General features: G+C 43.7%; 1 protein-coding gene across 1 annotated transcript; it reads right to left on the reverse strand.

The window, feature by feature from the left end:
- Positions 1-206: 206 nt before the first annotated feature.
- Positions 207-3,300, reverse strand: LOC121573336 (probable RNA polymerase II nuclear localization protein SLC7A6OS). The gene is made up of 5 exons (XM_041885224.2): positions 3,045-3,300; positions 2,026-2,334; positions 1,618-1,824; positions 833-965; positions 207-714 (listed from the first exon to the last, which is right to left on the reverse strand). The coding sequence occupies exons 1-5, from the start codon at positions 3,234-3,236 to the stop codon at positions 605-607; spliced, it is 951 nt and encodes a 316-aa protein (XP_041741158.1). The 5' UTR covers positions 3,237-3,300; the 3' UTR covers positions 207-604.
- Between the last annotated feature and the right edge of the window lie 19,277 nt (positions 3,301-22,577).

Raw genomic sequence — 22,577 nt, forward strand, 5'->3', positions numbered from 1 at the left:
CACAGTGAACTTGTTCAGAGTACATTTGAGGAATGACAGTTGGCTCGCTCATTGGTTTACCTGCTAACTTCACGAAATGCCCCATGGAAGATTGGTTATTGATAGTTTTATCTAATTTATTGTGTTGTTTATCAATAAAACGTTTAAACCAGTTTGCAGTATGTTTCTATTCATTACAGCAATAATGCACATAATTTCTTTGGCAGTTTTACATTTATTTTGAAAGCTTTATTTTATACACATCTACATATTTACAAAAGGGATTCGGAGTTAATCTTTCATCAAACATCTCTCACACATCAAGAGCACAATCTCCATGTGACAGGGAATGTAGACCCAAACATATTGTAACACACAAAACGCTCCACACTTTCAGATGCAATCACTACCATACGCTTACACGTACATACTACCATGCACAAAATGCAAACACGCAGTCCAAACCATCTCACAAACAAGTTTAACAAGAAGCACACAAAGCATACCACAGTTATGTGCGACACATCTACCACCATTCACTTTGAACACTCACACAAAATCACACCAACACTTGCACAGTAAAAAAGGACACTCAAACACATCCACCAGTGCTTGAAGTTGGAGATCAGTCGGAGTCATCCTTGTCTCCATCGTCGTCATCTAACTCCTGCATCACCTCGCTCTGGTACCGGTCCCAGGATCTCCGACTGTACGAGTGCTCCTCTTCCCAGTACCCTTCAGGATGAGAACGGCAAAATTAGGTTTCGGAGAGGAACTAGTAACGCAATTACGCTTACTATGGGAGCTTTGATAATCATTGTGTGACACTTTAGTGAACTTTGTACTAGCCTACCTCCATAGCGCTCCTCTCTGTCGCTGCCATCCTCACCGTCTTCATCTGGGTAGTCATTCCTCCAGTTCCCCTCTTCGTTCTCATCATCCTCGTCCTCATACACTTCTTCCTCATTCACCACCAGGTCAGGCACCTGGAAAACCAATACGTCAAGGTTATTCCTCCGGCACCATTTTATGTTATTCAGATACTAACCTCGTCCCAGGCTCAATTGCTTCGGCATTTAGAGCCTGGAAACACTGGGCAACAAAGTGGGACTTGAATTGAAAGTGGCGTGGGTTAAAATCGAGGCGAGAGAGCCTGTTACAGCTGTATTAGAATTTTAAAAAAAGTTATGTCACAGCACTTTTTTGGGAAGCCCAATTGATTGAGTTTGGGCATATAAAGTTTGTGAAAACTAGTTCTAAGATACACATTTTCCGATTTCACGAGCTCACTTCCTTGTTTAGCCTAAATCGCTTGCGCTTTGAAATCCCCAATGTAGAGGGGAGGTTCTGAGGGTTATGCTAGATGGTGATGACAGATCAGCCAATAAATTCAGCTGGACTTCTTCCCGGTCCTGCCATAGGCTCCATTCAAGTCCCTTTCTGAGGCACTGTGAAACCAGACCGTTTGAAAGAGCCGGCTGGTGGACAAGATTAGTCAGACACCACAGCAGTTTACCAAATCAATTATGCAGGTACAATTGAGATTGGTCTATGTGTTAGGCTAAATTATCTACATGGCTATGAATGTTCATACTTGTATCATGCATGTGCATTGCAGTATTGTGTTCTGAACCTTACCAACTCTCCCTCGTCTGAGTAGGGCCTGACGGACAGGATGTCCTGGATCCAGCCTGCAGTGACTGTTTCCTGGTAGTAAAGGTCATACACGTAGTCGTCCTCCCGTTGACGATGCTCAACACCCACACCCTCTCCAGACACACTCAGCTTCTCACGGATCATCTTCATCGAGTTACACAGGATAGTCTCTGGGTCAGGGTTCAGCAACTGGGAAACAGAGGGCAGTCACAATAAGCATAAAATTCTAGCCATCCAAATACTAGGCCTATGTGTCAGTGGCAGGTAGGCTATAATCTGGCTCAACTGAATTAATCATATGGGAACTGACACGTTTACATAGGACATCCTAGTTTTAAGAAAGTTTCCCCATCTCTAGCTAAACCTTAGGGGAGCCCAGCTCACACTTACCTTACTAGGAGCTTTGTCCTGGTCCCCATCTTCCTGGATGATGTCAAACACCTGATATTCACCCAGGCTCCAGGCATTTTTGCCTAGCTCCTCCTCTGTGGGCTCTGGCTGCATTGAGGGGGCCTGTTCCGCAGGCAGCCCTGCTCGATGGCTGGAGAGGATCCTGTATCGCTCCTCCCGCCTGGTGCTCCACTTAGCGCTCCGCAGATCTCCCACAATCCTCTGGGAGCTGCCTGCGGAGGGGCGCAGGGCGTGGGCCATGCGGGGGCGGGCCAGTGCTTCACGAACCTGTGTCTGGACTGGGGCATCCTGAGAATAGTGACAGTGTAGGGAAGCAGTTATCCTAACAAAGAGGGTTGAGACTAAGACTTGCAGTGCATTACATGAACGGTTCACTAAATTAACTTAGCTACCAGAACTGTTTGAGTGCTAAGAATACATTAAGATTGAAAATAAAACAATGTAGAAATAGGTTATGGAAACTAGCAACCTAGCTATGACTGAATTTCAGGACCATCACCACACAACTCAAATGCCAACCAAGTTATTTTCTACCCAAACAACAGGTGTTGCGAAGGATTATCTCCACATAGCTAGCTAGCTAACTATACAAATTAATATTGTCCCATGGTCTTGAAAGGGCAGGTGTGCAAAAGGCAGGTACACCAGGTAATGGTGCTGTGAAGTTAACGTAGTTAGCGAGAACGTAGGCTGGCTGGCTAGTTTGCTAACGATAGCTACCTAGCTATCTCTGTTGTTAGCTTGCTTGCTAATCAACACAAAGCGAGTTAGCCAGTTAGCTAAGTAAGGATGACTTGGGCTGGAGATAAAATCTAATTTAGATAGCTAACTAGCAATAAACCTAACGTTCGTTAACCAACTGATAAGCTAACTACGGTTAGTTAGCTAAACATCAAAGACGCTAGCTAAACAAAAACAGCAGACTTTAGTGTCTTGCACAGCACCAGCCGATTGTGTCCAGCGCCCACGAGACACCGTGGTTTGACAGCGGCCCATACCTGTGATGCTACCGTCGCCACGAGTTTGAAGACTGAATTCTCAACCTCTGTATCATCGGGCTCAGGCACAGTTTCCCCAGCGGTCTGGGATGTGGTCTCCGGCCGAATACGTTTACAGGCAAGCAGCAAAGCATCGGCAGGGTCGGTTCCTCTCTTTCTTTTCACCCGGAGAATTGTGGTGCTTGGATCCATGGCTACTGCTCCAGCTGGCGCTACCGTAACTAGCTAGCTATAGTCGCACTTGTGGAAGAGGAGGCATGGTTCTTCTTCTACTACTATGGTATCTTCTTCGATGAGGTTTAACGGCGGTTGGCATCCAATAAATGTTGCATTACCGCCACCTACTAGACTGGAGTATAACTCCCTTATACTTGAAATAAATAATCATAAAATAAATAAATCAACATATACTCTTTCATCTAACCCTACACTCACTAAAAACCCACCACCCTACTCCACTATTTAAATATATTTAATCCTACCTCAGGCCAACAGCCTGAAAGGATGGGACACCACGCAGGGTGCACGTAATACCAGAGTGACCTGCCGTAAGGGTAGTGTGCACCCAGATCAGCAGGCGGTCACGGACACTGGTGGGTACATACAGTCGTGTTCAAAAGTTTTGAGAATGACACAAATATACATTTTCACAAAGTCTGCTGCCTCAGTTTTTATGATGGCAATTTGCAAATACTCCAGAATGTTATGAAGAGTGATCAGATGAATTGCAATTCATTGCAAAGTCCCTCTTTGCCATGAAAATGAACTTAATCCCCAAAAAACATTTCCACTGCATTTCAGCCCTGCCACAAAAGGACCAGCTGACATGTCAGTGATTCTATCGTTAACACAGGTGAGAGTGTTGACGAGGACAAGGCTGGAGATCACTCTGTCATGCTGATTGAGTTAGAATAACAGACTGGAAGCTTTAAAAGGAGGGTGGTGCTTGAAATAATTGTTCTTCCTCTGTTAACCATGGTTACCTGCAAGGAAACACGTGCCGTCATCATTGCTTTGCACAAAAAGGGCTTCACAGGCAAGGATATTGCTGCTAGTAAGATTGCACCTAAATCAACCATTTATCGGATCATCAAGAACTTCAAGGAGAGAGGCTCAGTTGTTTTGAAGAAGGCTTCAGGGCGCCCAAGAAAGTCCAGAAAGCGCCAGGACCGTCTCCTAAAGTTGATTCAGCTGCGGGATCGGGGCACCACCAGTGCAGAGCTTGCTCAGGAATGGCAGCAGGCAGGTGTGAGTGCATCTGCACGCACAGTTAGGCGAAGACTTTTGGAGGATGGCCTGGTGTCAAGAAGGGCAGCGAGGAAGCCACTTTTCTCCAGGAAAAACATCAGGGACAGACTGATATTCTGCAAAAGGTACAGGGATTGGACTGCTGAGGACTGGGGTAAAGTCATTTTCTCTGATGAATCCCCTTTCCGATTGTTTGGGGCATCCGGAAAAAAGCTTGTCCGGAGAAGACAAGATGAGCGCTACCATCAGTCCTGTGTCACGCCAACAGTAAAGCATCCTGAGACCATTCATGTGTGGGGTTGCTTGTCAGCCAAGGGAGTGGGCTCACTCATAATTTTGCCTAAGAACACAGCCATGAATAAAGAATGGTACCAACACATCCTCCGAGAGCAACTTCTCCCAACCATCCAAGAACAGTTTGGTGACGAACAATGCCTTTTCCAGCATGATGGAGCACCTTGCCATAAGGCAAAAGTGATAACTAAGTGGCTCGGGGAACAAAACATCGACATTTTGGGTCCATGGCCAGGAAACTCCCCAGACCTTAATCCCATTGAGAACTTGTGGTCGATCCTCAAGAGGCGGGTGGACAAACAAAACCCCACAAATTTTAACAAACTCCAAGCATTGATTATGCAAGAATGGGCTGCCATCAGTCAGGATGTGGCCCAGAAGTTAATTGACAGCATGCCAGGGCGGATTGCAGAGGTCTTGAAAAAGAAGGGTCAACACTGCAAATATTGACTCTTTGCATAAACTTAATGTAATTGTCAATAAAAGCCTTTGACACTTATAGAATGCTTGTAAATGTACTTCAGTATACCATAGTAACATCTGACAAAAATATTTAAAAACACTGAAGCAGCAAACTTTGTGAAGACCAAACTTTTGACCACGACTGTACACGTGCCCTGGATGTCTTCGTCCATATCCCAAAAGACAGGTGCAACGATGAGAGACGAGGGCAGGATTGGACCCCCCAGATCCTTCCTTTCTCGTGTATGGTGCATCTTGGAGAGTGCGTTGGCCTTCACATTCTGGGATCCTGGTTGGTAGGACAGAATGAATTTGAAGCGAGTGAGAAATTGGGCCCACCTGGATTGACGAGAGTTAATCCGTTTCACTGCCCGTACAGTGGGGAAAAAAAGTATTTAGTCAGCCACCAATTGTGCAAGTTCTCCCACTTAAAAAGATGAGAGAGGCCTGTAATTTTCATCATAGGTACACGTCAACTATGACAGACAAAATGAGAAAAAAAATCCAGAAAATCACATTGTAGGATTTTTAATGAATTATTTGCAAATTATGGTGGAAAATAAGTATTTGGTCAATATCAAAAGTTTCTCAATACATTGTTATATACCCTTTGTTGGCAATGACACAGGTCAAACGTTTTCTGTAAGTCTTCACAAGGTTTTCACACACTGTTGCTGGTATTTTGGCCCATTCCTCCATGCAGATTTCCTCTAGAGCAGTTATGTTTTGGGGCTGTCGCTGGGCAACACGGACTTTCAACTCCCTCCAAAGATTTTCTATGGGGTTGAGATCTGGAGACTCCAGGACCTTGAAATGCTTCTTACAAAGCCACTCCTTCGTTGCCCGGGCGGTGTGTTTGGGATCATTGTCATGCTGAAAGACCCAGCCACATTTCATCTTCAATGCCCTTGCTGATGGAAGGAGGTTTTCACTCAAAATCTCACGATACATGGCCCCATTCATTTTTCCTTTACACGGATCAGTCGTCCTGGTCCCTTTGCAGAAAAACAGCCCCAAAGTATGATGTTTTCACTCCCATGCTTCACAGTAGGTATGGTGTTCTTTGGATGCAACTCAGCATTCTTTGTCCTCCAAACACGACAAGTTGAGTTTTTACCAAAAAGTTCTATTTTGGTTTCATCTGACCATATGACTTTCTCCCAATCCTCTTCTGGATGCACTCTAGCAAACTTCAGACGGGCCTGGACATGTACTGGCTTAAGCAGGGGGACACGTCTAGCACTGCAGGATTTGAGTCCCTGGCGGCGTAGTGTGTTACTGATGGTAGGCTTTGTTACTTTGGTCCCAGCTCTCTGCAGGTCATTCACTAGGTCCCCCCGTGTGGTTCTGGGATTTTTGCTCACCGTTCTTGTGATCATTTTGACCCCACGGGGTGAGATCTTGCGTGGAGCCCCAGATCGAGGGAGATTATCAGTGGTCTTGTATGTCTTCCATTTCCTAATAATTGCTCCCACAGTTGATTTCTTCAAACCAAGCTGCTTACCTATTGCAGATTCAGTCTTCCCAGCCTGGTGCAGGTCTACAATTTTGTTTCTGGTGTCCTTTGACAGCTCTTTGGTCTTGGCCATAGTGGAGTTTGGAGTGTGACTGTTTGAGGTTGTGGACAGGTGTATTTTATACTGATAACAAGTTCAAACAGGTGCCATTAATACAGGTAACGAGTGGAGGACAGAGGAGCCTCTTAAAGAAGAAGTTACTGGTCTGTGAGAGCCAGAAATCTTGCTTGTTTGTAGGTGACCAAATACTTATTTTCCACCATAATTTGCAAATAAATTCATTAAAAATCCTACAATGTGATTTTCTGGATTTTCTTTTCTCAATTTGTCTGTCATAGTTGACGTGTACCTATGATGAAAATTACAGGCCTCTCTCATCTTTTTAAGTGGGAGAACTTGCACAATTGGTGGCTGACTAAATACTTTTTTTCCCCACTGTATGTGCTCCAAATTCCAGTGGTCAGTTAGAATCCGGAATGAATGGACTGCGCCCTCCAGCCAGTGTCTCCATTCCTCCAGAGCGAGGACCACCACCAACAGCTCCCTGTCTCCAACTCCATAGTTCCTCTCTGCGGGGAAAGCTTTTTAGAGAAAAAGGCACAGGGATAAATTTTTTCTGGTTTACCGTGCCGCTGGGAGAGGACCGCACCCACGCCTCCTCCGATGCGTCCACCTCCAGGATGAGAGGGTGAGATGGATCTGGGTGTTTTAGGATGGGCGCTGTGGTGAACCGCTCCTTCAGCCTCTTGAAGGCAGCGTCAGCCTCAGGGTTCCAGGCCAGCTTCTGAGGCCCACCCTTAAGGAGAGGTGAGCGGGGCGGCTATGGAGCTGAAGGACCTGATGAAACGCCGGTAGAAATTAGTGAAGCCCAGAAAGTTCTGTAGGCCCTTGATGGTGGTGGGAACTGGCCATGACGGCGTCAGTCTTCACTCCTTCCATGAACACCCCCTGAGGACTGATCCGGTATCCCAGGAAGGAGATGGCCTGTTGGTGGAATTCACATTTCTCCCCCTTCACCAACAGGCTGTGTTCCCAGAGGCGGAGTAGGACAGCTCGGACGTCCCTGACGTGCTCCTCGAACGTAGCCGAGTAGATCAGGATATCGTCGATGTACACCACCACCTGTCTACTCAGCATGTCCCGGAACACGTCATTGACGAAGGACTGGAACACAGAAGGTGTGTTGGTTGAGGCCGTAGGGTATGACGCAGTATTCATAGTGGCCTGAGGTAATGCTGAATGCCGTCTTCCACTCGTCTCCTTCCCGGATTCGGATCAGGTTGTAGGCACTCCTCAGGTCCAACTTGGTAAAGTACCGGGCGCCTCGTAGCTGCTCGATGGCCGACGGAACCAGAGGGAGGGGGTACCGGTACTTGGTGGTGACTGCGTTCAGCCCCCGTAGTCAATGCATGGTCTCAGTCCTCCGTCCTTTTTGGCCACGAAGAAGAAGCTGGCGGAGGCAGGAGAGGTAGAGCGTCTGATGAACCCCTGTCTCAGGGTCTCCGCCACATACTTCTTCATGGCCTCAGCCTCCGCCATAGAAAGGGGGTAAATGCAACTCTTCGGGGGGTGTTGTCCCTCCAGCAGGTCAATGGCGCAGTCCCAGGGCCTGTGAGGAGGGAGACACGTAGCCTTTACTGAAGAGAAGACATCGGAGAGATCTGCGTACTCATGTGGAATGTTGGGCTGGAGGGCGGACTCCAGACTCTTCACTGAAGTAGAACAACAAACCACCGGCAGGCAGGTCTTCCGGCATGAGGTAGACCAGGCTGTGATACTCTTGGTGCTCCAATTGATGGTGGGGTTGTGTAGTCTGAGCCAGGGCAATCCCAAGACGATCCGGTTAAGGGGTGACGTGACGATGTGGAATGACAGCTCCTTGTGGTGCTCCGGTAGTGTGGGAATGGTGATGGGGAGAGTGACGTGCGTAATGGTGTCTGATCCAATTAGTTTCTTGTCCAGTGAGGTGACATGTAGCGGAGATGGCAGTGGCACAGTGGGCAACCCCCATTCAGAGACCAGCTCCCTATCAAAAGGTTCCCCGCTGATCTGGAATCTATCATAGCAGTAGAAATGGAAGAGAAGGAATAACCAGACACCGTTATGGGAACTAAAAACAATGGTTTTGTGATAGGAGCTGACGTAACAGTCGCAACGGGAGTCATACCACCTAGATAGGGAGCCGCCAGGAGATCTGTGGTCCGTGGTGGTGTAGGGGGTGCTGCCCACCTCCATGGGTGAGGATCGGAAGCAGGGCGGCTTCCATAGCTCAGATGGGGTGAGCGTCGAGACTCCGGGAGGTGTTGGGAACGCCGTCTCTCTCTCAACATGTCGTCAAGACGGATGGACATGGTGATGAGGGTATCAAGGTCCATCTCGTCGTCCCGACATGTGAGTTCCGTCTTGATGTCGTCCCATAAGCCTCTCCTGAAGGCTGTGCGCAGAGCACGCTCATTCCAGCCAGAAGACGCCGCCACCGTGCGAAAGCTCAGAGCGTACTTGGACGCGGGCCCCTCTCTCTTTTGTAGATGGAGGAGATGCTCACCCCCGTCCTTTACCCTGTGGGATGATCAAACACCACCCTGAACGGAGCGAGGAAGGTGGGGTAGGGTAGTGCCACTGCCTCCTCTCCTTACCAGACTGCCATGGCCCAATCCAGCGCCTTCCCTTTAAGTAGCGAAATCACCAGCGCTATCCTGGCTTGGTCAGATGGATATGCCCCAGGCTGATGCGCCAGATAAAGTGAAACCTGTAGCAGGAAGCCGCTACATTTAGTAGTTTTACCGTCAAAGCGCTCCGGTAGGGCGAGGGTTCCCGCAGAAGTGGGTGATAGCCCGGGAACAGGTGGATTTGGGGCACTCGCCGCTCCGTGAGATGGAACCGGAGCGCTGGGCAGATTATGCAGAGTTTGGAGCACTTCCTGCATGGCGGCGTTCAACTGGGCAAGCTGCTGTTGGTGCTGGTCGAGGCACTGGGAAACTCCTGCTGCATCCATTTTCATTTGGTGTGTGATTCTATGATGAGTACTGAGTATACAAAGAGGCAGGAAGCAGACGCAGGAATTAACAAGGTCAAGGTTTACTTAAACAATGACAAAGAGAAATAACAAAGATAGAGTACACGACAAGAAGCTAAACAATCACACACAACATCATAAGGAACAGTCCAGGGCTAAATAGGGGTGGTGATGAGATGATGAGGTGCAGGTGCAGGTGCGCTGGAGGTGATTAGGGTGCGTTGGGTTTCCATTCCGGTGTTGCCGAGGTGGTGCGCTCAGACTGGTGGCTCAGTAGACCGGCGAATCAGAGCGCCGGAGGGGAGCAACGGGTGGAGACGTGACAAATGGCACCCTTTCCTTGAAAACAAAACAATTAACCTCTCTTTTCCCCATGTGCTTGCTCCCTCTGACCAACAGAAACACAAACAATTATCACAAGGCCACTTCTGGTTATCTTCACCGATTCCACACCACCCAACTCTGTTTTCACCCACCCTGAAACCACAAATGGATCAGCCAAATGGCAAGGGTGCACTTTTTCCAAAAATGTCACTCCTACTGTCACAGACTCATCTTTATCCTGACCCTCGGTGCAAGCCTTGGGCTCCTTGAACTGCACCACACCTACCACCTCCGATACTTCGCCCTCATTCACTTCCATTTCTCCTCTTGTCTTCGATCCGACATACAGCTCACTCTGCTTTCACTTTCTACCATTCTTCTGTAACAAACCATCTCCCTTTTTTCTGCCATTTTTAAGCGACTCAAGCTCACCCTCTTCCTCCCGCTCTCTCTTCATCCTCCTCTGCCTCTCTTTTACCCTCCATTCCTTCTCCGTATTCCAAGTATACTTCTCCTTATGATAATACTGCACTTCTCCTGACATACATCTTGTTCTTGCCCTTTCAAGGGACGCCATTTAACTGGCTGTCACAATCTCCATACAATCAACACGAACCCCTCAGGATGTAGAGCTCAACAGTGCATCCCACTTGTAAAGCAGCTGCTTCGTCTTGATGTTCTTCTTCGTCGGTAGCTACCAAGAAGCTTTTCCATTTCAAACAAGCGCGCTCTTCCAACCACCATCCACAGACACTTCCTCCCCCGACAGCCTCTCACTGATCTCTCCTCCAGTATCCTCCCTTCTATGGTATATTGTCGATTGCACAATTTAATGTGCATCCCTCCACCGACTGTGCGGGATGGAAACAGGATTCTCCAAAAACGGAACAAACTACCAAAAAATAAAAGAAACAAATCAAACAACTTTCTTGTTAAAAATAAAACAGATCTGATCCCTACACAGACTCAAGGGTAACCTGGGAGGGCAGGTCTTCCGGCACAGTACACCTTGCAAGTCTTCAGATGTAAAATCCTTAAGTCCCAAAAACTTTTCTGCCGCAGCCACAATAATGTCTAGTTTCTTAGACTTCTTTGAGACTTGTGCCATACAGTTTATAACTACAGGCTGTGGTGCGTCCACTATCATATCATTTATTATTTTAACCACCGCATAGGAGATTCGATTGACCGCTCTAACTTTTGCCACCTCAATCTCCTTCACCCTTACAGGGCACTCCAGGAACTCGGCATCATGATCCCGATAATTGCAACACCGTCGTCCAGACCGTTCTTCAGTATACTCTGTCCGTCTGCACACACTTGAAACATGGCCAAATCCTTTACAATTCTTACACAGCAATGGTTTGGGGACAAAATCTCTTACATCGTATCTTACATAACCAAGCTTCACATGCGTAGGTACAGTTGAAGTCAGAAGTTTACATACACTTAGGTTGGAGTCATTAAAACTTGTTTTTCAACCACTCCACACATTTCTTGTTAACAAACTATAGTTTTGGCAAGTCGGTTAGGACATCTGCTTTGTGCATGACACAAATAATTTTTCCAACAATTGTTTACAGACAGATTATTTCACTTATAATTCACTGTAGCAGAATTCCAGATATACATACACTAAGTTGACTGTGCCTTTAAACAGCTTGGTAAATTTCAGAAAATGATGTCATGGCTTTAGAAGCTTCTGATAGGCTAATTGACATCATTTGAGTCAATTGGAGGTGTACCTGTGGATGTATTTCAAGGCCTACCTTCAAACTCAGTGCCTCTTTGCTTGACATCATGGGAAGATTATAAGAGATCAGCCAAGAACTCAGAAAAACATTTGTAGACCTCCACAAGTCTGGTTCATCCTTGGGAGCAATTTCCAAACGCCTAAGGGTACCACGTTCATCTGTACAAACAATAGTACGCAAGTATAAACACCATGAGACAACGCAGCCATCATACCGCTCAGGAAGGAGATGCGTTCTGTCTCCTAGAGATGAACGTACTTTGGTGCAAAAAGTGCAAATCAATCCCAGAACAACAGCAAAGAACCTTGTGAAGATGCTGGAGGAAACAGGTACAAAAGTATCTATTTCCACAGTAAAACGAGTCCTATATCGACATAACCTGAAAGGCCGCTCAGCAAGGAAGAAGCCACTGCTCCAAAACCGCCATAAAAAAAGCCAGACTACTGTCGTATCGGGTGAATGGTGGCAATCATTGCTGATGAACAAAGGAGTCCGCTCATACTGAACCTTGATCATAAGTTTATTCATATTACAAGCTTTCAGCATGAGTGACAGATGTCATGACATCCGGAGAACGGCGCCTCAGATTGGAATGGCCGTTCTGCCCTTTCTGTGTCTAGCCCCTATTTATAAACAATGCAAAAAGATGGGTGGCTCCCTCTTCTGGCCAATCACCAGTCTCCCCTGTCTACAACACTCTTCCTGTCTGTTGTATGTGACGTTACACTAAAACATTCCCTCTTGATACTAAAATGAACATTCTTTCAGTTCCACTTAAAAACATTTAACAAAGACATAATCCTAATACACGACATATCCCCCCTTCGAGACGAACAGTCTCGAAAACAAACAGAATAGGATTATGACAAGTAACAATTTATCTTATTGAGTATCTTTAACATTAAACCAAAAACATTCTCCTCTAGAGTGTAAATACCTTTCTATGAAATATGAATAACTGTTTATGAAGTGTGAATACATTACTATGAAATATGAACAAATCTTTATGGAGTGTAAGAGCGAAAAACTGTCCGGCAGCCATCTTTTCAGATATCCATCCATCAATCAAGACAGTAAAATTCTCTCACGGTCCCTCTGCCCCAGGCAACCACCACGGTACTCCAAATAAACTCATAAACCATGTAAATGCATTTGAAACTATGATGCAATTAAATACACATGTAAGCCCCTGCAAACAAAATCCTATCCACAAAATATCCACTCTAAGGCTGGTCAACCCATTGGACCCTAAAGTGGACCTCTCCCTGCCTAAACTCCCTGTCCCTAAGCATTCACGAAATAAACAAAAACATCTAAGATCCTCACATGTATTCAATAATATCAAACATCATTCTACAAAAATTAATACCTAAGAATATGACACAATTATGTATTACACATGCAAATATGTCTATATTTCATTGCAGACACTGGAATGTAGTCCACTACACTTCATCTCCCCGTAGTCTCCTCTTCCAATGGACTGTTGATGATGGAATCGGCCACACCCTCCTTGTTTCATCTCCTCCAGTCATATTGTCCCTGTTTGAGTATTTCAATCTCCATATGTTCCCCAAATGCTTCTGGAAGAAAAGGAAAAACCAAACAGTATATTTTGCAAAACAACACTTTCAAATTAAACATCAATATCAACTAAGAATATAAAAATGATATATAAATGATGTATGAATCACATAAATGATAGAATAATGAACTAGGATAATTATTCATTCATACACTTCCCCCCTGTGATTCATAAAATCATACCAAAATCACCCCAATATTGATTTTTTTTTTTTTTTAAATGATCAAAACATCAAAAATGATATTTATCCATTCAGTTCCACTTGTCCATCTTCATCCAGATCAGGAACAGTCAACACCGGCATCTGAGTGTTGTCTCCAGGCATCACTACTCCAACCTATCTCAATATCATAGCTTTCTCAAAGGTCAGTAACAAATTACAAACCTCACACACAGTGTTATCAAAGCTGCCATTAAAATGTAACCCATCACTGCCCCTACTGGCCTACCTGATCTTGCAACCAAGTCTTCTCAGATCTCCCAAACGCATCCCTTATATTCTTCAACACATCTATAACACTCGTGATATTATCGGAACTATCTGGACTCAAAGTATACCTAATATTATCAATATGATCTTCCCAAATGTTACACCATACCATGGAAAAAGTCCCCCCTTCTCCCTTAGATGTATCCTTCAATGACAGGCTTGAAGACTATGACATGTAGCCATGTCTCTTTTCATCCAATTTCAAATCTAGCTTCAGATTTCTGTGTCTGGTGGTATCCCTCTTTTAATGGTAGAAACCTCATATGGAAGCTTCAACGTTGACATGTAACAACATCCTGTCCATCCATAGGGTAAGAATATATATGCTTTATCACCACAAACCCTCCAAATATCTCTAAAATTCCCCATAGTCACATTGTCAGGCAAAAGCTAATCTTTTACCATCAAAGTCCTGCTCTTCTTACTACCTGGTACATAAAAAGTAACATATTTCTCATTACTACCCTTAAGGTCATGCATACCCAAAGTTATCATATAACATCACAATCTGATATTCCCATAAACATACCCCTTACCTCATATGTTTTATTAGAACCAAACAACTTTTAGCCCTCACTGCTTTCACCTCCAATACTTCAGTTACGCTGTTACCTGATTTTCCTTACCATCCAACAAATTCCCATAGGGTAATTCATTTAATCAAGAACACCTATACCTAGGCTTAAACAAATGTTTTGACAACGACATTATTTTATCTGTTACTGACTGTTGTTGCTGATACATCAGTCATGACAAAGCATAATACTGACACACACACTTGATAGAGGTCGAGCGACCGTCTCTAACATGTTTGTTGCTGGAATTCTCAACAGACATGGACCCTCAAGATTCCTCACTGATATTACAGAATGAGCTGTTGGAACCAAAGATTCCTACCTGCTATCTTTAATTTTCACAACAGAAGAATCAAACCACATGCATTTAGTTTCTCTCTTCCCTACATCAAAATCAAAGACCTCATCCTGTACCTCCATGATAGTATCATTCACTATTTCAGATGAATCTATATTGTCTCTATTACTATCTGCTCTCCTATTTTAACCCTATTCGTACTATCCTTGACAGCACTCTCCAATTCGTAACATAAACCCCTGAGTCTCTCTTGCTGCCTCCTTTAATTTCAGAAAAGTTGTTGTCGGTGTCATACTTCCTACATTTGCTATTGCCATCGTATCATTAATCCCTTCCAAAGTTACCATTAAAGTAGTTGATTTAGTTGATGTATTACCACCTTTAATTACTTCTAGTGGGAAAGTTACCAATATACTCTGTATTATTTACTGTTGGAGTGACTACTGCAACATATTCTTCCTGACCTCCTTTGGTGACTGTGGAAACATCAACAGACTTCAAATCTTCCATTATAAGCGTTACTTTATGAATTACATAGCCCTTTAACCAATAATTCTTAACCGGAACAAATTTTAATGCTTGCACTAGATAAGTACACATATATTCTCCCTGATCTTTCTCTGTAACATTACGCAACATAAGTGAACAATCATTCACAACCCTCTTATTGTTGTACAAAATATACTTTCTTTCACTAGGGGGCACCAGCTTCTACTCTTGGTCCTGATAACAATACTTCTTCTCCATAATTATCTCTCCATGTGGGAGGAACGTCCCCATCCTAACCCTAAAAAGTATTTTCGTCTAAAATTGGTGCTGGAGCTATTGCTTCCCTTATAATCAAATGCGATATATTTATGGCTTTAATAACTATCAATGTTGAAAGAGTTAAATTGCTTCCCACTGTTGTTATAACAGACTGAAGTGTTGGTGTTATTGTTGTAACTTCATCCCTAGTTTTCGTAACGTTTTGGTCTGACTTTTCTCCTAACTGGTCTAGGCCTACTTTGTCTAACTGAATCACTAGCTTCTCCTGTAACAGAGTTGCCCTTGGTGGTCTCTGCTGCTTCACATCCCACTGAAATATTCCCTGTTGCTTCTGGGACATATTGAAAATCAATTTCCCCAAATCTTTGAACTCTTTGCTTGTACTTCCATCTATCACCACTAGTGTCACTTTTTCCCAACTCTCAGTCCTATCTCTAATCCCTGACTTTCAAACTTTTGATTATAAAAAATTCCCCTACAATTACCTTGATCTTCCTACTCTAAGATGTCCTTCACCACTGTTCTCTCTCTCTTACTACTAACTTTGAAACTTAGCTTACTGTCTTAGAGTTCCTTCAACCTAGTTCTCCTAACTTATTTTGTGGTCCTCTGTAGCTCAGCTGGTAGAGCACGGCGCTTGTAACGCCAAGGTAGTGGGTTCGATCCCCGGGACCACCCATACACAAAAAAATGTATGCACGCATGACTGTAAGTCGCTTTGGATAAAAGCGTCTGCTAAATGGCATATTATTATTATTTATTTTAATCTAATCTTTTCTCCTAACCTTTAAAAACCTTTTCCACTGATTTATTCACAAAATCCCTTTACCATCAAATTTTTTGAATATGTGATCGGGAAAGTCCCCACCTGCTTCTGACTTCTTTACACACAGACTTGGCAAACGACTAAACACCTTTTAGCCTAGCCTGAAATCTCTTAGTGTAAGAATGTAACCCAGAATAACAGTCACCCCTTTTAACTTTATTTTTCAGACAGATTGTCTAATAGGCAGTCTAATAGATTATCATCCTTCCTATGATATTATCTTTTTAAGCAAATATGATTCCCAAAAACCCTACTTTTTAAAATCCTCTACCAGACAGCCGTTTAGTGTACATCTTATTGTACAGTTCAATTTACACCATGCATCTCTTCCCAACACTGCAATAGGTATATGCTCTAATATTAGTATCTTAAGAGTAATTAACTGTTTTACTACCTCAAATCCCTATCCTAATTAGTTAATTTTACATAGTGAGATGTTTAACCTCTTTAGGCTCAACACAGATACGTTTTTACACTATTCACTATCACTTCTCATAGTCCTCTGGTTTTACTTCAATTGTTAGCTATTTTCTCTTCTCTAATCGGTGCTATCAGCTGACACCCCCCTTCGTATCTTCTAGGCACTAACAGGTGATCTTGACTGGCCCCTGTATCTTCCTTAAAAATGTTCTCTGTTGTTTCCTCCTGACTTGTTGCATTAACAGGTAAAGTGACCAACCTGTCCATAATTATAACAGTCTTCTGAAAGTTGCTGGAAGTGTAGCTGAAATCTTCCTCCTCCTTCTAAGCCTTCTCGTCCTCTTCCTCTCCAATTCTGTGTCTGTCCAGAAACTGGCTGTGGATATGGAACACCTGGTACCCCCCTTGGCTGGTACAATTGCATTTGATATTGTTCAGTTGAAGCTGTAACAGTGATTGTTGATTTGGTTCACTCTGATTCTTCATAACCAAAGCTTCTCTTCTCCACCAGTTGTATGATTGAGTTTTCTGAGAGTTTCTTGATCCTGTTCTTTCTTGCTGTTTACATATCAGGATTCTTCAAAAGCTTATATTCTAAGTTCTGTCCTCGAAATATCATCTTCCATCATCTTCTTACTATTTCTTCTGTGCCAGTCCTTGTAGGATAAACTCCTTTTGAATACACAGCACCTTTAGTCCCCTCTTTATCGCTGTCTTCATCTGAACTCGAATCTCTTGTATCCTTCTTCCTTCAACTTCCATCAGAGATCAAATCTCTAGTATCCTTCTTCTTTCCTCTCTTGCCAACTTCCTTCTGATCACAGAGTCATATCCACCCATGACCTCTTCTCAATCACTCTCATCTTCATCATCCTCGTCTTCTTTAACCTCACTCTTCTCTTTCAGACATCTCATTTTCTTCCTTCTGGAGTTTTGGATTCATCTTCATTGTCGTTTCTGCTTGTCCTCTATCTATTATTCATCTTCATCTCTGATGCAACAATCACCCTCCTGGATGATCACTGGAAGCTGAGGATAAACATCCCTAAGCTCTACTTCCTTCTTGTAAGGTGGGTGTCATTTTGCTGAATCCGTGCGTGAGAAAGGTGTACTAACTTCTGCCATTAGTTTCTCCTGTCACCTTCTCTATACCTCTGTTTATCTTATCGCTGGAATCTTTTATCAGTTTTTGTTTGAGAATGAAGGGCAACTTTTGTTTCATTTGCCGGATAACCTAGCAATACTTTAGTTAAAGGATTACCATTTTGCACTATATCAATCGGTGTAATGACTTTTATAGCCTTGCTGTCCTTTTCTCCCCATTGTAACTACTCTTTTATATTCCTTTATTATGAATTATCTTATTTTAGACTATATAGCCTATGGCTTCCCCCCTCTAATTATTAATATAACCCAAACAACCCCCCAATTTATTTTTATTTTTTTATTTTTTTAAATAAATCAATTAAAAATCATGAATAATTAAAACCAATTTCTATTCCTATATCCTATGTCACCAATTTATCAATTAGTGGTGGCTATCTTACCACAACCCATCAAATGCAAGTAAATGTAAGTTAGTCAACTTCAAAGGAATCCCAAAAACAAAGCCTGTAACCCCTTGCTCTATAAGCCCTTGCTCTATAAGCACCTAATTATCTTAAATTTACAGAATAATGTCAGTCCTTGATTCCCAACACAATTCCAATCAAACCCCAGTGATGCACAGAGCCTCCCAAATGCAATTTTTAATGAATCATTTGCCAAGCCTATGTAAAATTGTCATAACATCACATATCCTGTTAGGGGAAGATTTTGTGAACTAGCCTGATATCTGATCCGATCCTCTGCCGCGTCACGTGATGTCACGTCAGCACTTCTTCTCTTTCTCTCTCTCTCCTGTCGTATCGTCCTATTGCTCCTCTCATATGACAGAAGAACAGAGACACAGGAAAAGATTTTAGTAGTTACTGCAATCACTGAGTTATCTCAACCATATTCAACATTCCTTCGTTCACCCATTATTCACTCTAAGACTAAACTCAGAACTAAATAGATCGCTCAAAAACATTTTTATTTTATTTTAATCCGTCATTTAATTTAATTCATTATACTCCGTCAACATATATTTAATGTATAAATTCACTACATCTCAACAAATAGTTTCATGTTCAAACACCAGCCGCTTTAAACTATAAGATTCGCGTTAAAATCTCTCTTCTTTGTTCCCACGTCTGTGTCTCTTCCTGCAGCACGCAGCCCCCCAGAAATATGACACGTTACCCACAATCCCGTTTTTGTAGTTTTACTATACCCTCGTGTTGTAGTTTAGTGCCGTAAACCAAAACGTGTCCTAATCTCGTGCCATAAACTCCCCCTTTCTGTAGTGTAGTGTCGCAAAATTAAACGCATGCGCAAATGCATTCAATGATACGATTCCCGGACAATAGAACGATAGCCTTACGCTACAGCTTCATTATTTTATACCTTATACTCACACAATTACACATAACAGAGCTCACATTTGCGTAGAACTTTGAATTCTACACACACATACATATTTTAAGAGGCTTAGTCCATCGCAATGGGACCTCTAAGGATACATTAGCATGTAGCACGCAACACAATTAGCATTTAGCATTAGCCGCTATGTACCATGTAGCATGAAACCCAATCCAGCATTTAGAATTAGCCTTAGCCTTTAGCTAACTGCGGCCTACCACGCCCTAAGTAACCTTGCATTGTGCCCAAATCATTGTCCATATATCACCTGCTAACTTTATGCTGCCGTGAGTTCTGGATAATTATATGAGCGGTCACCCCAAACGAATAACCCGTCGACTATAAGATGAGCATAACATACACTATAACCCGTCCAGCTCATGGTTCCCAGAACCAACCTGACACCACCCTAGCACGTTGCCCGGATTTATGGCCCACTCCTAAAGAGTCGCCTCGTTTCGAGGTCTTTCCAGATTCACAATGCCCTAATTGCATACGTATTCCTGACTTCATTCTGCCAATATCTGCCGTTAATATCTCTACCATCGATTGCTCTAAGATTCCAAGCCTACTCTCCCCCTTTTGCCCTGTCTACCAGTGCAACAATTGATAATGATTAGCCAGACCCCCAGTAATCAGCAATAACTCCACACGAGGCACGGTCGTATGGTACACCTCTCCAGTGTACACAAGCAGTATCAAAACTAACAACTTAGCTGTGAGGAACACTCACCCTTGTCTGGTCATGACTCCAGACCGAAGTTAGCTTGGCGGCTACGAATGAGCAAAGGAGAGATGCAGACCAGCCCCACGTTGGGCGCCATTTGTCGTATCGGGTGAATGGTGGCAATCATTGCTGATGAACAAAGGAGTCCGCTCATACTGAACCTTGATCATAAGTTTATTCATATTACAAGCTTTCAGCATGAGTGACAGATGTCATGACATCCGGAGAACGGCGCCTCAGATTGGAATGGCCGTTCTGCCCTTTCTGTGTCTAGCCCCTATTTATAAACAATGCAAAAAGATGGGTGGCTCCCTCTTCTGGCCAATCACCAGTCTCCCCTGTCTACAACACTCTTCCTGTCTGTTGTATGTGACGTTACCCTAAAACATTCCCTCTTGATACTAAAATGAACATTCTTTCAGTTCCACTTAAAAACATTTAACAAAGACATAATCCTAATACACGACACTACGGTTTGCAACTGCACATGGGGACAAAGATTTTACTTTGTGGAGAAATATCCTCTGGTCTAATGAAACAAAAATAGAACTGTTTGGCCATAATGACCATCGTTATGTTTGGAGGAAAATGGGGATGGCTTGCAAGCCGAAGAACACCATCCCAACCGTGAAGCACGGGGGTGGCAGCATCATGCTGTGGGGGTGCTTTGCTGCAGGAGGGACTGGTGCACTTCACAAAATAGATGGCACCATGAGGAAGGAAAATTATGTGGATATATTGAAGCAACATCTCAAGACATCAGTCAGGAAGTTAAAGCTTGGTCGCAAATGGGTCTTCCAAATGGACAATGACCCCAAGCATACTTCCAAAGTTGTGGCAAAATGGCTTAAGGACAACAAAGTCAAGGTATTGGAGTGGCCATCACAAAGCCCTGACCTCAATCCTGTAGGACATTTGTGGGCAGAAGTGAAAAAGCGTGTGCGAGCAAGGAGGCCTACAAACCTGATTCAGTTACACCAGCTCTGTCAGGAGGAATGGGCCAAAATTCACCCAACTTATTGTTGAAAGCTTGTGGATGGCTACGCAAAACGTTTGACCCAAGTTAAACAATTTAAAGGCAATGCCACCAAATACTAATTGAGTGTATGTAAACTTCTGACCCACTGGGAATGTGATGAAAGAAATAAAAGCTGAAATAAATCATTCTCTCTACTATTATTCTGACATTTCACATTCTTAAAATAAAGTGGTGATCCTAACTGACCTAAGACAGGGCATTTTTACTAGGATTAAATATCAGGAATGGTGAAAAACTGCGTTTAAATGTATTTGGCTAATGTGTATGTAAACTTCCGACTTCAACTGTATTTGCTCTTTATCAAAAAACAACAGGACCGACAGACTTTCTTATTTTTCTCCATTCACCCAGCGGTTCAGATGCCGGGCACCAACCACACCAGGAATTCTCTTCAGGTATTCAACCTGAACATCCGTCGTCACCCCTGAGATGACTCCTTTGATGGGTGCTCTACTCCGAAGTTCAAAACACAAAACTTCTGTTGTCCGGATTATTTTGACGCTCACTGCAATCTTCCTCTGTTCTTCAGAAATACAATTAATCAAAATAAGACCACTCCTGGTCACTCTGACAGACTCCAGCGCATACTTCACACTTTTCGACACCTCAAACAGGTCTCCCACATATGCTTCCTACTCAACAAAAGCATCCCAACAAGAAGCAATTCATTATCATTCATACACGTATCATCCACTACAATTTTAGACAATTTATTTTTTGTTCCAGTTTTCGATACTACTGTTGTCCATTCAGAACATTCGTCTTCACCAACTTTGCTCGACGTGCTGCTTGATCCGAACTCAGCATCCACTTCCTGTCATGGTTCCACCTGTCACCAGAGGGTCGGCAGAGACCATCCTAGAGACAATAATAACACTCAGGTATGTTCTATCATTAATTATGATTTCCCTTTAAGAGGTGTGTTTTCTGTTTACCTTTGTAGAAGCTTGATTCATTTGCGTTTGTTTCCTGACTGAGTTTTCTAGCCCTAGTTGTTTTCCCAGTATTACTGTGATCCTTCTGTTACCAATTCTCAGTAAAGTATTTACGTTTATTCTAAACCACTGATTCCTTGTCTGGTCTCTTCTCTGCTCCTGGGTCCAACACGTCACACTTTCGCCATCTTCCCCTCCTTACATTTACATTTTAGTCATTTAGCAGATGCTCTTATCCAGAGCCACTTACAGTTAGTGAGTGCATACATTATTTTTTTACTTTTTCATACTGGCCCCCCATGGGAATCGAACTCACAACCCTGGCGTTGCAAACACCATGCTCTACCAACTGAGCTACATCCCTGCCGGCCATTCCCTCCCCTACCCTGGACGACGCTGGGCCAATTGTGCGCCGCCCAATGGGTCTCCCGGTCACGGCCAGCTACGACAGAGCCTGGATTCGAACCAGGATCTCTAGTGGCACAGCTAGCACTGCGATACAGTGCCTTAGACCACTGCGCCACTCAGGAGACTCATTCTCGGGAAAGGACGTCAGATGATGTTCCAGGAGGCAGGGTTGCCCGGTCTAGCTAAATTTCTAGCCCCAATGAATACTCAAAACCCGCCCACAAGGCCTAAAAACTAGCCCCAAATATTTTTTTCGCAGCAAGAGAGGAGTTGCCACATTTAGCCAATAAACCCTTTTTCAATAACATTATCGAGCAAATTAAGAAGGAATATCGACTTAACTTC

This window comes from Coregonus clupeaformis, unplaced genomic scaffold, assembly GCF_020615455.1.
Source record: "Coregonus clupeaformis isolate EN_2021a unplaced genomic scaffold, ASM2061545v1 scaf0416, whole genome shotgun sequence".
NCBI lineage: Eukaryota > Metazoa > Chordata > Actinopteri > Salmoniformes > Salmonidae > Coregonus > Coregonus clupeaformis.